Raw genomic sequence first — 15745 nt, 5'->3', positions numbered from 1 at the left:
TAATGAAGTTAGGACTTCAGTTCTGGGAAGAGCTTTTCTGCATGGAGGGTGTCAGAAGCCAATGATGCCTCTGTACTCCATACCACACACTGCCCTGGGACTGCCCAGGGCACTCACTGGCACAGGGGTTGCTCTGTGCATCTCTCATGCTGCTGAGCAGTTCTGGCTCTCAGAGGATCTGATGAGCATTAAAATGATCTCTGCCCCATTTCATTTACTCAATGAAGTATGCGTCTGATTATTCGTTGGTTTACCAAGCCCACTGCATTGTAGAAGCACATGTGGAAGAAACATGAGTAAGACAACTTTTACAAAGATGTGAATCATTTGTCTTTGCTACATTGCCTTTTCTTTTTCTTTTTTTTTCTTTTCTTTTCTTTTCCCCTTTAAGTCTCATTAGAATCTGCCTGCAGAATAAGACTCTATTAGGCTAAAGATAGTGGAATTCAATCCCACTGTAGGGAATGTTTATCACTGAGCTGAGTAAAATGGGAAGTGGGATGCAGTTCCTTGGGGTTCAATAGTTATGCCTCATCTGTTGAGAAATGATAAGTAGTTCTGATAGGCTGATGAATCAGGAAAGTGATAAAATACTTTCTAATAAGCTTTTTTCTCAATGTGGGTTTATACGATAGGCTCATTTCTGAACGTCTCAGAAATGTCCTGAATTGCAATCAAAGGTGATTTATGTTTTTATATCATGAGCAAGCTGTGTGAATTACAGCTTTTATTTGTTCATTCCAATCATCGTCTGAAGCAGAAGAAAATAAATAAAACAATTGTCTCAATTTGATCTACGTTTTCTTTCTTTTGAATATGCCCCAGAGAAAAGTCTGAAAACAATATCTTGAATGTTTTATATACCTCATTCAGAAAGCCGATCCATTTGCCCTGCTGTGAATCACTCATTAATCCCAGTATGAAAAGGTGTTATTTGCAGCAAGGCATTATCGAAAGAAATCACTTTTTTCTCCTGCAGCTTTCCAATAAAGTTTAAAAGTATTAAAATGAAAGTGGATTATTTCTAAGGTATTTTGTATGGCCTCAGCAAAACTCTGTGATTCTGAGATGCTGTGTAAGGTGTGAGACGAACAAAACAGTTGTTGATAAAGAAAACACAGTAATCAACTTTGTTTTCTGTTTTCTCACCCACAGGACATTAATGTGTGTATCCTTGAAAACTACCCTGAATGTTCCAATCCCAGGTTATTTTATATCATACCCTATTTCTGTGGGCAGCATCCAAGATGCAGGTAAATAAATATATGAGGTATTCCAGTCTGCTCAGCAATATCCATTGACCATTATTTTGTCAAAAACTGGTGATCAGAGGCAATAGTTATTTGAAGTACAATAGAAAATTGTAAGCACGATGTGATGATGCATGTGGTAAGTGCATGCATGAATATATTTTTTAATAAGAAGGGTAATGTACAAACATAGTATTGTCCTTTTTATTTGATTTCACTCTTGAATAATGTATCAAATCTGGATGTAATCATCTGGATTTTTCTCTTCTGAGTTGGTAGTGACCTGACATACTCATTTTACCTGTGCCTTAACTTAATACCTACTTAATAGCTCTGCTCAGTTGCAGATACCAGATCTATATCATAGGAACTCCAGGTTTCCATGTAATAAATAGGGATCATGCTTAAAATTATGTAAAGTGTAGCCTTCTACCACTGTAATTGAACTTAGTCATGTTTGATGTGTCTATTGATGCCATTCACGTGTTGCCATGTTATTGATGTAGTATAGTAAACTTTTATGCAATATGTGAACAATTTTAAATACCTTCTTGTTTTGTAATGCTTTTATTTTGTTGATTACAGCAAATTCCTTATTAACCTTATTCATCTTCGAGGTATTGTATTTATTGATTGCCACCATTTCTCCATAATAGGAAGACCTGTGGATATTTCCAAAAATTTATTACAGAAGCCATATTTTCTCTATGCACTTATAACAAATTCTAATGTGTTCATTCTTTTGTCTTTAAGTGTCTTTACAAACAGTTTTTTTCTTTAGGTATTTTCACTTTATTTGCTTACATTTGCTTTTTTAACTTGAGTTTCTAAGGTAATTGTGTATTTAAACACTCATTCTCCTCCCCTTTTTTTTTAATCTTTATTCCTCTCCCATCTTTAATTTCATACAGGGAACCTGGTGAATGGGCCCTTGAAAGAGCAAAGCTGAACGTTAATGAAAACTTCCTGCTTGTGGGGATTCTGGAGGAGTTGGAGGATGTGCTGCTTTTATTAGAAAGATTCTTACCTCATTATTTCAAGGATGTTCTTAGCATCTACAAAAACCCAGGTAACTTTTTTCCATTGAAAACATAACATTCACACAAATGTTGGCAAAATCTGGAGGATCACTGAAAGGTAAATTTTTCTTTATTATGTAGTCAGCGAAGAGATTTATATTCCTTTTAGAGAGCAGATTTGATTGATGGGGTAGGGTATGTATTCTACATTTATTTTAATGTCATCGAGTGGTTTTCATTCCCAGGCAATCACTTAGTGTTTCAGTAATCTTGCCACATGTCCCAAAGCCTCACAATTATCAAAATGTCAGCAGTATCTGCATAAGGAAACCTAGAAGAAATGTGTTGGGCAGCTGAACACTGGGCATGCTTAAATATTTATTTGCCCTCAACCTTGACTGAGCTGCTGTGATTTTAACCAACTATGGTGAAATAATTCTTCACTTAAACAGAAATTAGATGAAGTTCAAGTAATAATGTATACCTACAGTACACTGAGTAGAAAGCACAGTCAGAAATAAAGAGGTCAGTGAACTTCAGTAGAGAAATCACAGAAGCACTTAATCAGCATCTTAACTTCCATCCCAGCATCAATCTTGAAGGCGTTCTCTTGTTGTGTTCAGTCCATTCCTTCCACTGCTTGTTTTGTGTTCTGCCTCTCTAGAGAACAGGTTTGTATCCTATGCTTAAATCAAGAAATAAGGTGCTTCTGTGGAGCTGTGCATATAATTTTGGCAGAACTGGTCTGCTGCTTGCATTTGATTGGGCTGTTAATGTGGTATGAACCAAGAAGGGGTAAAAGTTGCTTCTTGTACGGTGACTGTTGCATTCATGTCAATTGAAATGTCTACAGGCACTGAAAGGTATGTTTTGTACTAATTTGTATATTAAAAACATATGCCTCAAACACTGAATTTTGTTTGTAATGCATGAAGCTTATCACTGGCTTTTGATTGAGAGCAGCTGTAATAGTAATCAGTTGTTTTGAAAAAATGAAAGACTTCAGGACTGTCGCCCAGTCCCTCCTTCTGGGATGCATCTTTGAAAGTTTTGTATTAAGCAATGTAGAAATATTAAAGAGAAGGAATGGCATTTGCTTTTCTTTGTGAATTTTAAAATAAGAAGACCTATATTTTTAGCATGTGGAAGTCTTCCTTGCATTTTTTCTGTACAGATGCTAGGCCAGAAGGAGGTAGAGAATCAACAGAAAGATGCTTTCCAGAGTCAGCAGATTTTTCTATGGGAATATATATGGTTTTTCAGCTGTTCTATGCAATGTAGATTTTCACTTCTCTTCCATTTTGGGAAGCTAAAAACAGCTCGCTGGGGCTTAATTTTTCACTAGGGTGCCATTGAAATTGTGAAATGTGAAATAAGCAGTCTCCCAGAATGAATAAGTGCTGGAGAATCTTTTTTCTCTCTGTGCATACTGCAGTATCTCTGGGAGATTTGATCCCACATTTCAGGGCAGCAGTTTCCTCTTCTCTGGGCTTTCATGCACGAGACCAATATTGTATGAAGATTCATCCCTTTCCTTCAGTATTCCTCATGTGGATTAAAGTTGAATTCTTTTTTACCATTCACTGAGTAAGACTGAGAAATAGAATAGAAGCAGCATCTTTGTGTTAACTCTGCTTTTTTCATACATGCAAAGATCTTTATTTTTAAATCATTATTATTTTCAGAATATTTCAGAGTTGGTGCAAATGCTTACAAAAGACTTAACAGAATCAGTCAAAAAAAAAAAAAAAAAAGAATCCAAGCACTATGTAAGGAAGGCTACTTAGTTCTTTTCAGTGCACCTTAGACCTGATCTGCAACACCCTCTGCTGTTGCATCATGAAGTGCTGGGAGGAATATTGTATCCACCAGCTGCATGGTGACCCCACAAAGCAGCAGATAAATCAGGCTGCTTTGTCTGAGGTACTGTTCTGACAGTCTTTCTTCTCTTTGTATGGAAAAGTTTTCCAGAACTTACTTTTTTATCAGATGAACATGCTCAGAGGAGAAAAAATTCAGTAGAGGACGATGTATAGGAGGTCCTTGCAGTCACTCACAGGCTAGTGACTCTCTGTACTAGAGCCCACTTGTTATAGATGAGACACATTTAAACATTTGGATTTATAGATCTGCTTCAAAGAAGAAAATAGTTGAAGAAAGGCAGTTTCCATCCAATACTGCTTCCGTGGATTATATGCAAAGTAAAGTAAAATAGAAAATTGATGGTTGCTATCTCACCAATATCATTCTCTAAAAAAAATAAAGAAAATTAAAAAATAAAGAAAATTTTTAAAAACTACTGTAGGTAGTAAAATACTGGATGTACTCAAGTCCATAAAACCATGAGTGCTGCACAAGGTGACCTTTGGATACTTCTGTAGTTGCGCTTGTAAAGCATTCAAGAGACAGTGTGGGAGTTTGGGGTTAAGTCCCTTCTTTTTTCCAAAGTTCGGACCCTTCTCCCTATTACAATTGCTTTGGGTGGGCACCAGCTCACTACAGCTCTCATCCATGCAAACTTCCTGTTGTCATGAGCCCTCAGTGTAGACTGGAGATACTACAAATTGGGAAATACCAAAGCTTTCTTTTTCTCATGTCTATTTTTTTGTTTTAACTATGCAAACCTTATTAAAGTGTGTTTTGTCTCCTTTTTGCCAGCTGCAGAATTTCTCATCTGACAGCAGTTAAGAACATTTATTAAAAATTTCTTGCTCATTGTCCTCCAAGCAAGAAAACAAAGCCCAGAGCCTTTTTACTGTCCAATATGCTTCACAGCTATTGTTCTGAAGTAAAGGATCGGTAAAACTGTGACTCTATTGATCAGATAGATAGCAGAGTATTGCAGCAAAGAAATGTAAGTGCAGCTGTCTGCCCGTGTATAATGGCAGAGATAACTGTTAAATGTAATGTGACTTAAGTGCATTTGTTGGTGACACCTGTGATGTATTCCATTATGTTTTGCATAAGCTGACAAGAGGAGACTGTGAAGGTAGGAATTTTAGTGTCTGAGGACATGAGAAGAATAATTTCCTCCATTGCATTAATAAAATGTTGCCCTGAGGAAATCCAGTTGCTGAATATTTTGATGTGTGTTTTATAACAGTATGCAACACTGTGAAAGCTTTTGTTGTGCTGAAGCTTAAAATGGAATCTTTTAATCTTGTAGCATTCTTCAGTGCTGCAGGGTTTCTACTTCTTTTTCCTTTTCTACCCTCCTTGATATTAGGTGTCTTGTTAATGTTGATGTCAAATCAAGCTGTTCTTGTAGTGGTTATCTTGCCCAAAGTAGTAAACATCTTCTAGCTTGAAAGCAACAACAGCTTTTGACAAGACATCAAAAGTAGGGGAGGACAGTGAGATAGATAGGTAGGTAACTTTGTTTATTACGTTTCTTTGCTATCATGCTAAAAGTTGCTCACTGTTCTGCCTTTCTTTTTTTTTTTTCTGCCAGCATTGGAGCAGAGAGGGTCCAATTGCATAACCTTGGATTAATTTTACTTCAGAATTTGAAAGTATTCCTTTGGCCTGAAATAGCTACGGAATAACTTTACGTGCAGAATCTCTCCTTACTCTCAGAAGCACAACTGAAGGAAAAATAACTGGTCAGACCTGTTCATTTTTGCAGGTTATACCTCACTTCCGTGGCCTAGCTGATAGTCAGAAAGTGGAGAAAGATTGAAAGAAATCTTCTGGAAGGAGCCAGTGCTTCTTGTGCAGTATCTCTGAACAGCCATCATCTTATATTCTGCCTTTGTTCAGTACAAAATGAAACTAAATTAAGAGAAAAATAGAACAAGCGATCTGCAGCTTCTAAATTCTGCCTACTTCTAATGAACCGTATTTGCTGGAGAGGGCAGAGCTGGCAACGCTGAGTGGAAAGAAAAGTAGAAATTCTCTCATCTCTTGTGCATAAATGCACAATCTTTCTCTCACCTACAAACACTTTGCTCTTGATGTGAGAGGAAGAACAGATGAGATGAGATCAAATTTAAATTCTCAAATTCCTTGGATCATTTCTTTGCATCTCTTGCTTTCTTAAAACAGAACTTGGGAAAACTTGAAATCTTCAGAGTCTTCTTTTGCCTTTCCCTGTAAAACAGCTTTCTGCTTTCCCTAAAATTATTTAGGGAGCAAGTCTCAAGAGCAGTCACGCTGTGTGAAAGTTTTCAGTAGAAAAGGAAAGTTCTGAACTGTGTGTGGAAGTAAAATATGAAATTGGCCTCAGGAAATAGCTAGCTGTATAATGCTTTGGTGGCAGATTCCCATCCATTATGTGCAAGCAAATAGTTGTGTATCTGGCTTTAAAAGTTTTGTCCAGAAGGTGGTGTAATCTCCCTGCTTTTTTCAGATTTTGAGGGAAGCTGAACATTGTGCCAGTGGTAATAGCACATGTGAGTTTACATTCTGTCTGGGTGGTGTTTTCTTCTTTATCTCCCAACATCCTGTTCTGAAAATACAAATAGGAATGTGAACAGGCTATCTATGTCTTCAGTCTCTGAACTTTCAGAATTATCCAGAAGAATGCTTTAAAACAATGAGTATGTGAGAACAGGCAGTTTATACTCTATGCAGAGTGTTTAATTATGTTATTATTTGCTGTATTATGAAACAAATTCCCTTTTCTTTGTGTGCAAGCAAGATAGGAAAGGGAAGGAGTAACAGCAGGTATCCCCAGAGGAAGTTTATTTGCCATTTTGTCAATAGCACCTCGGACAGTCTACACAAAAACTGTGCTCCTTGGCTTGTTTTATAAAGCCGAAGGTAGTGTCAAAAGCTGTAAATATTACTTAACTCTTAAGCCATGAAAATAAGTTTTAGAGTGAAGGGATAAAAACAAGCTGCCTGATCTTGAAATGCCTTGAAGTTAGTGAATGCAGCAATCAGTGATAAGGACAATCAGTGGAAACACTCTTTCTTTTTCCAGTTCCATATTAGGAAAATATGTTCTTTTCTGACTTTCAGAGTATTCAAATCCCTTTGTGAATAAACGGAGCTGTTTTAAGAATAGGAACTCTTGGAAAGATTTGAGTACTTCTGAGCTTTCTCATGACTCTCTTTTACAGGAGAGCCTCTAGATCTTTTGGAGATTCATCTCAGAATCTCAGCATCTCTATGGCAAGTACTGCAGGAAAGATTGGCAGCTTATAACAGCTGTGTTTTTTTTTATTCTGCTCCGAAAGGTGTGGCAATCACAGAACATGCATGTATTATACGGGAAACAAAACTGTGGCACCAAAAGATTTATCCAGGATAGTTTAAATCCTAATTTTCAGATGTGAGCAACACTGAAGTTGAATTTAGTAAGGCTTTACAAGTCCACAGGGAGCTTGTAGGGATCAAGATCAAGTCTGCTTTATTTACTGTTCCCTGCAAACATGTGTTTATTGGATTAGAGATGGTCCGTATGTGCGCGGTTATGTAGGAGAACATCTAGCAAGGCTGGATTTGGCTCTGATCAGCCTGGTCTAGTGGTTGGTGACCCTGTCCATGGCAGGGGTGTTGAAACTAGATGATCTTTGAGGTCCTTTCCAACCCAGGCCATTCTGTGATTCTGTGATTTGCCTATAATTGCATCATCTCACCCAAAATGAATGATGCCTTTTGAGAAAAAGAGTGAAGTACCTGTGAGCCTGACAAGACTAGGGCTCTCATCCAGGGTAAATCTGCTCCCTGAGTTTAGAGTACAGGGAAGTAAAATACAGGTCTATCTGCCAAAATTATTGCTATGGTCCTCCTTTCTCCTGAAGTGAAGATGTAATGGGAGGTGAAGTCCCTGTTCCCTTGGATCATCTTCTGAGAAACCTCAATCAAATGTTGCGCTTCTGCGCAAGTTTCTGATCACGTGAGCTCATAGAAGCTGTGACAACCTACAAGGTATTGTAGAAATGTGCTAAGTGTTACATAGAATTATAGAAATTTTCCTTTTTTTTTTTTTTTTTTTTTTTTTTTTTTGTGGGCTACAATACATGTTAGCTTGCATTAATACTGCAGCTTGGGCATTAAGTTTAGTTCTAGTAGAAAAGGATTTCCTTGAGAGGCTGCATCCTTTTTTTTTTTTCCATACTTTAATTGTTAGTTCTCTCTGGAAACTGTTTCTTTGGCTTTGTCTTCCCTTGATACACAGTCCTCACTGGATGCTGTGTATCCTTGCTGCTGCTGTTTGAATACGTGGTTCTTTATGAACTCTTTCAGAGACCAAGCCTGTACATCTCTGATTTGTGTTCAGAACTTCAGCTTGTGCTTTGCAGTCTGCAACACTGTTCCTCTCCATTACCTTTTTCATAATGGTTACCAGTTGGCAAAGCTAGAAGTCAGATGCTTTATTTTTTTAATACTGTTGTCAAAGTCTCTCCACCATGAACAGAGTTTTCTCTGTTAAATTTTCTGCATAATACACTTATACTTGTAGCATTATGAAAGCAAGACCACTTCCAGCTTCATCTTCATTGTGTAGTGCATTTCCAAAAGACTTCAGCCTCCAGATTCTGCATTTTGTTCCACATCTTCATGATTCTTGCATTGTTTCAATTTCCCTTTATCGGACCTATTGATGGGCTGTCTGGTTTTGGATTAAACCAACACAGATGTAATTTCATACTTTCTTGAAGTAAAAACAAAACATATTTGTGGTCTTAATCACAAGGGGTGAGTCAGCCAAACCCTTGCATCCCATATGCCAAGAATTCATGTGCATTCTCTTGTGTCAGAAGGGTTGATGCTGGTGTCTTATAAGAAACTGTAATGTTTATCTAATGAGCATATCAGTCACTAAAGATGTTAAAGATTTGTAACAGTGCTCCTTTTATTCATCCAAGGTTAATTCCCTGATGCATCTTCACAATATTTCCTGCCTCGAGTATAAAGAGATGAACAATGCATGGGCAAGCAGCATTGTTAGAGCTCTGGTACAGAGGGAATGCTGCCTTCACATAACAGCATTAGGAATGTCTTGTAAATAGTCCAAGGTCACTGATGACAGAATGACAGAATTTTTTTTATGACCGACAATTAAAGCTTGCAGTGATGGTTCATTCCTTCTTCACTAACTTACAAATAAAATCACAAATGCTATTTTAATCAATAAAATTCCACTTATACCTCCATTATTATGTATGCCTTAAAATAACATTTGAGTAAAAAATGATAACAGTAACACTATGCAAATGGCTTCTTTAACAACTTTGACCTCTCTTCAGACAGTATAAGGCATAGTGGACAGGGTGGATGGCTGAATTTCAGATAATGGGCCTGCTTCAGCTCCAGTACGTTTTTACAGGTCTTCATTTCACCTATATGGGAACAACCAAGCTCCCTGAGGTGGAATAGGAAAAACTCGTGTTAGTAATGTATCTTTGTAACAACTTAGAATTTGGCATGATTAAGACTCTGTGCCACAGTACATGTTCAGGCAGTGTTTGGAGAGAAATATGTTCAACTGAAAATTAAGCATATCTGAAATGGAAGAAACAGCAGCAGTGTGGGATAGACCCGAGCTGACTATTCAGTCTGCTTTCAGAAGCATAATCCTTTCAGTATTCAAAGTAGGCTGTTGTAATTTACCTTTCCAACTGATCATAAGACCTGTCCATTGTAACAGCAATAGAGTAGGTTATGTTAAATTGATTGTTCTCATCCCCAAGACATCTTGTAAGAGCAATGTGAGTAGCATCAGAAAGTATCTTTGGTGGTTCTGAAATGTCATGGAAAGTATTAGAGGTAAAGTAAATATGAAAAAGAAATGTAATTAGCAAGATTTTACCTGTATTTATTTTGCAGAGAAGATGAGTAGCCATTCCTAGAGAATTATGTTGGGTTTTCACATAAACATAGCAATTTATAATCAGGTTTTGCAGTGATAAAAAATGATTTGCTATAATAATTAAAATGAGGAAAACACGAAGGAGCATGAATTCTGGTAGTGAAATTATAGTGAGGCTCTTTCTTGCATACAGCTTGCTATAAAGGCATTGAAGCTAATACCAAAAGTTATTTTCAGCCATGTCTGAGCTAAAATATCTGAGGTGGGGAGGGAGGCATTAGGTACTGGGGGAGTTGACAGTCAGGCACACTCAAGGGTGAAAAGGCTATAATAGAAAAGGTTCTTGCCTATCCTGTGGGTAAAGCAGATTGAAGTGTTAGTATAAGGAGATTTAGAACAAATCAATAAATGATACTAAGTGTCAAGTGCCTGCTGAGTTGTGAGGTGTGACCCCTTCCCCACCTGTGTCCTGTGTATCTCTAAAGAGATTAATTACGCTGGAGGTCATAGTGGGTGTCCTCCAGTCATCTGAAGACCTCTAGGTCTCCTTAAGACTTCTGTAATTGCTATTAGGGGAAAAAAAAAAAAAAAAAAAAAAATAGTTATTGGTCCTTAATTACAGTTATAGGAATTAAAAGTAAGGAAATGTGTTAGCAGAGTAGCTCTCAGCTGCTACACGTTTCTTTTGTTCTGTCTCCCAGCCATCACTCCTGAGGGGATAATCTGCTCACTTGAGTATAACTTCACACCATTCCCGTGAACCTTCAGAGCCCCATTGCTGAAGGCTTTCTTGGATTTTGTGCTCCCAACTTCCTTTCTCAGCTGGAATTTCCCAGCCTTTTTGACCTGCCCATCTTGAAAATTTACTTTCCAAGAAGCTGTACAAGAGAAGAGGCTTTTACTAAATGTGGCTTGAAGGATTCCATTTTTCTTCTTTTTCTCTGCTCTTGGGGCTGAATCACAAATTTATAAATGTAGTAGCAAAAAGGATCTTTGAGAGAGGGAAGATGAGACTACTGCTCTCTGGTCTCATCTTCCCTCTCACTCCTTTCTTCTGAATTGTGATCTTACTGTGTTCTTTAATTAGTGTGCTATTTCCAGTTGGGCTGCTTTTTTCTATCCACAATGGTTGCTGCACTTTAAAAATCTCATCAGCTATATTGTAAGAATAGAAGGTAGTTAACATTACTCTAAGGGCGGTGATGATGATCTCAACAGCTGCAGGTGAAAGAATCCCATTTAACTGTAATAAGAAATGGGACTCTTAGACATCTGAGAAAAGTCAGTACGACTCTTTTTAGAGACTTGAAGATCAGCTAGTTCCTTGAAGGAGTCAGCAAGTACATGGATATGAGATGATACAAGTTTGATTTTCAGCAGGATCTTGTCCAAAACCTGTTCAGAAGTGTAAGTGTTCAGGTATTATTAAAAAAAAAAAAAAAAAAAAAAAAAAAAAAAGTTCCTGAAAGATAAAATTAGTTAAACTGATAGGCATTAATTGTTTGGTAGCCTCCCTTTACTTCAAAAAGAGTGGAGTCCTGCAGAAATTCTGCTAAAGTCTGGGGTAAATTTTCACTTAAAAAATGAGAACGAGGTGAGAGAGGTCACTGCCAATATGAAATTGCCAGGAAGCAACAAGAACAGCCCTGAAGTATTTCAGTAATTGTAACAAAGTCAGTAGTGTATTAAAATTCAGCTTATGTGCCGTTCAGGGAGTCTGACCTCAGCACTCAGGCTGCAGTCCACTCATCTGCTGGGTCATGGTTTGCCTTCAGATCTTCTGAAAAGTGCGTAGATTGTCAGATGGCTGTGTGTTGTATTTTTTTTCTGGATAGGGAAGCAGTCTCCTACAGATTGCCCTAGCCACTAGACAGCAGCATTTCTAGGGCAAAGAAATTTTTTATGTGAAGGGAGATCAATCCATTTGATGTACTCAATTTACGGCTCCATTTTTCCTGATGGTAGAAAGTAGTGATTTAGGACAGGTAAGTTGAATTCTGGCTAAATCCTAAGAGCAACGGATGGGAAGACATCCACATTTGAGGTGTAGCAGTGCAGGGAGCTCATACAGCTGTAGTCCTGATCTGCCTTTAGTTGTAGATATTTCAGGAGCATCTGCTCTAATTTATCAGTCCTCTCTCCAGCCTGTGTTCAGGATCGATAAAAGATGTTCTTTAGGTTCACTGTAGGATGACGGTGAAGCCTAACAAAGGCAGTTTTCTGTAGAAACATCATTTTCCAGATAGACTTACCAGGGAAAGAAAGAAACTGTTGAGATGGGCTCTGGTTTTCTAGCAGTGAGCAGCAGCTGTTTTGGTAGCAGTAGCAGCAGCTCATATAACAAATGTTTCATGATGAATGCAAACAAAAGCCAGCCCTGAAATTCCAGCTCCACTATGTACACATAAAATATAAAACCAGTTCAAAATAACATAACTACTCAACTTAAGGGATTTTTCCCCCCTCTAAATAAAATCCATATGAGCATTAGTGTTTGGTCTGCTTGGTTCTCCAGGGCTCACCCAGCAAACAGTTTTATCATATAGGCTGAGGGCAAAATGTGAGCATAAAAACAGACCAATAAGAAAATATCTTAAAAAGAAATGCACGTGCAAAGAGGTGTGTGGTTTGGGGGGAAAATACCAAACATGCTTACTCAAATGAAATTACTGCTGATGCTTATGAGTCGTCTGAATTCACTTGCCTCCAAAGTTGGTCTTGGAGGAATTTCTTCATGAACCTCCATGCAATTTGATTTCTGAAGATGACTTGTGGTTTTAAAGGCATCTTCATGTCAGAAGAATGTTTTGCCCTCTAGCATGAATGTCTTTCCAGGCAGCTAGTGGGAGTATTTCTGGGGAATGCAAGTTGCTGCTGAGTGCATGCTCAGGGGAAATGAGGGTACGGAAGAGAAAGAGAAGAAGAATAATTGAAGACTTGGGAGAAATAAAAGATCTATCCAGGGGGCAGTGCTTTAAATAGCCATCTTCCTCCAATTGCTCCATTACAACAAGTAAACCCAAGCATTTATCTATCCTTCCCAGCTTTGCTGCTTGATGAATATCTGGAGCAGCATCTGTTGTCTGTTCATGTGCGTGCTCCTGCTCAGTTCTCAGGCCCTGAAATATTCCCTTTCACAGTCAATTTGCTTTCCCTATGGCTTTCTGTGATTCCTCCATTCTAGCTTCCCTGTTACTATTGAATTAACTTAGCCCTGTGCATCTGCCATGAGAAGAAACTTCATGTCCTGCCAGGTCAGTGATAAAACAATATATCGTGATCCTATGCCTTCTGTGGTATGATTCCATCTAACACCTTTTGTGTAGTGAGAATGTTGAATCGATAATTATAGTGGTCTGTCTATTCCATAGCTTTTCTCCTAAGTGAGTTTTGAAGGGTACACAAAGCTGTTGTATTACTGTGCAGTGAATCATTGTACTATGAGTACATACATACCCCTAAATCATTGTGAGTATTACATCTTTGGTGTTACAGAACATGCAAATGCGGGGCTTGGAACTAAGAATGCATACCTAACTTGTCTTTTCCACTCCGGCTTTTTGACTGGTTTGACTCATTTACAAACCGTCTGCTATGTTACTGAATGTCTTATTTTTCACAGAAGGAAAAGGAGACAAGGAGAGGGATAGCAAGCACTGCTAGCAAAAAAAGAACAGAGGGAGGTTATTTGTTTGTTTCTATCCATGAACAAATGATAGGCTATTGGGAACACAGTGCATTATGAGGAAAATGTCACTGAGATGAGATTGATTAAAAAAAAAAAATGTAAAAGCCACAAAAGCAGTGGCCTTTTCTCAGTATGTTAGAAGCTAGAGTTCAGTTTCGACACAAGCAGTGGTAAAACTGCTTTTCAATCACTTATTTAATATTTGCCTTCTACTTTCTTTTTATTTCCTTCACTTTTATTGTGCTCTTCAATTTAGCATCCTACTTATTACTTTTTATTTCTGGTCTTTTTTCTCTCTTTCCTCCCAACTTCTCTATCCTCACAATTACAGATCAGATCACTTTTCGATACATAGTAAATATCAGCTGATGTCAGAAATTGCTTAGGTATGTTAGAAATAAGATTACTGCTTGAATGAAGTATTGGTCACTGACAGTATGTCATTACTTCTGTGGTATTCATACAGCCATGCTTAGACAGTTAGACTCATTTGCAGTACGGGATGGGTGTTTCTCTATAAAACTCCTATTGGTTTTCCCTAGACATTCAGGCATTCAGGCGAATTTTTCCAGACTGTTAGGTATTCCTGTCCTTCCTCCAAGAAGTACAGTCACCTCCCAATGGCTTTTCTAACCCATCATAAAATTAATGCCTCTTTTTGTAGCTTTTGTGTTAAATTAATTAGTTATTTTCAGCTTCTTTTTTATCAATAAAGAGAAATGTTGACTTAATTTTAGGATGAAAGGCCTTGCTCTTTCACCACCTCTATAGAATACTAAGAGGGTATCTCAGCTGTAGGTAGACATCTGACTTTGGTCAGACAAAGCTCACTTTCAGGGCTTGCAAATAGCCACGTAGACATTTCCTAGCTTTCCACTGATGTCACTGTCACAGAGCTGTGTGGATTCCCACAGCATGTGTTGCATTGTGGAAGGATAGCGGGGACTCGGTAGGCAAGAGGTAAGAATATTTCTCACTTTACTGTGCAGTAGTGTAAGTTGAGTGCAGATGGATGCTGTCAAGGAGCTTGCATTTAGTAGCGGTTCTAGAAGCAAGAAAAAAATATGTGTATAAAAACAGTGTATGTTGTGCCTTACTAGTGTTCTTGCCTATCCAATAGATCCATACACCAGTGAGTGCTATTTTGGGCTTTTGGAGGATGGGGGAGGATTGTCTGGGTGGATTTTAGTTTTATTTCTGTTTCATTTTTTTACAGCACTTTGGTAGTATTTTTTACTGGAGTGTTTCCAACAACACAGTCTATGTCCTGGTTCCCTCTGTGGCAAACAAATGCAGTAGAAACCCAGGATTTCTTTACCAAAAGCCAACCTGGTTGATGAAGATCTATTCCAGTAAAATATTGAGAATTCCCTGCATGCAGACAAAAGCAGCTGCTAGAAGAGTGCCTGGAGAGAATGAAATGCAGAAAATGGGAAATCTAAGGAAGAAGTTTGGGCAGTAAAACTGTGAAGGGATTGTGAAGAGGGCACAGCAGGCTGGGCCAACTGGAGCAGGAGACAATGATCAAACAAACTGCTCAGATATTTGGCAGCGAGGTAATTTGACCAGCTGCCTGCCCCATGTTTTTGTCATGGTGTTTTTTATTTGATAAAGCCACATGTCAAGTGTGTCTTTGGTTTTGCCCTGTTCACAACTCAGTTTTCACTGCTTGAGAAGACATCAGTTTGCTTTCCTGCACTGAATCCTAGTTCATAGGGACTATTGTTTGTCCAGTTTCGCCATAAAAGTATCAGGCAGTAGTGATTTATGTCTTCCTTGGGGCAATTGTTTCAGAATTTCTGGATCTTTCAGGTGGATTTTGTTTGTTTTCTCCGAATTCTTACCTTAAGCATTCCCATTCTGAATTTAGCACGGTCAGATGTAGTGGTAAGTTCTGAGTGCCAGTTAAATACCATTAAGGACAGAATGTAAGATGGAAATCCAGGATGCCAAAGAACACTTTGAAGAGGTCATGGTCTTTCCTGTTTTGAGGTACTTAGTTTAGCCCACAATTCTGTGTTAAACCAAT

The 15745-nt window shown here is 38.1% G+C and overlaps 1 protein-coding gene across 1 annotated transcript in view; it reads left to right on the top strand.

Moving 5' to 3' along the window:
* Window positions 1–15745, top strand: part of UST (uronyl 2-sulfotransferase) — a 156278-nt gene that overhangs the window by 121389 nt on the left and 19144 nt on the right. Inside the window, exons 6-7 of the mRNA XM_042891789.1 lie at window positions 1156–1253; window positions 2162–2319. Coding sequence (XP_042747723.1) covers window positions 1156–1253; window positions 2162–2319 — 256 coding nt within the window. The remainder of the gene's footprint in view (window positions 1–1155; window positions 1254–2161; window positions 2320–15745) is intronic.

The sequence above is a fragment of the Lagopus leucura genome, unplaced genomic scaffold, assembly GCF_019238085.1.
Source record: "Lagopus leucura isolate 7727_CA_CO unplaced genomic scaffold, USGS_WTPT01 Super-Scaffold_73, whole genome shotgun sequence".
NCBI classification, from domain to species: domain Eukaryota; kingdom Metazoa; phylum Chordata; class Aves; order Galliformes; family Phasianidae; genus Lagopus; species Lagopus leucura.
The sequence above is the reverse complement of the archived record's forward strand: the minus strand, read 5'-3'. Positions and strand labels throughout refer to the sequence as shown.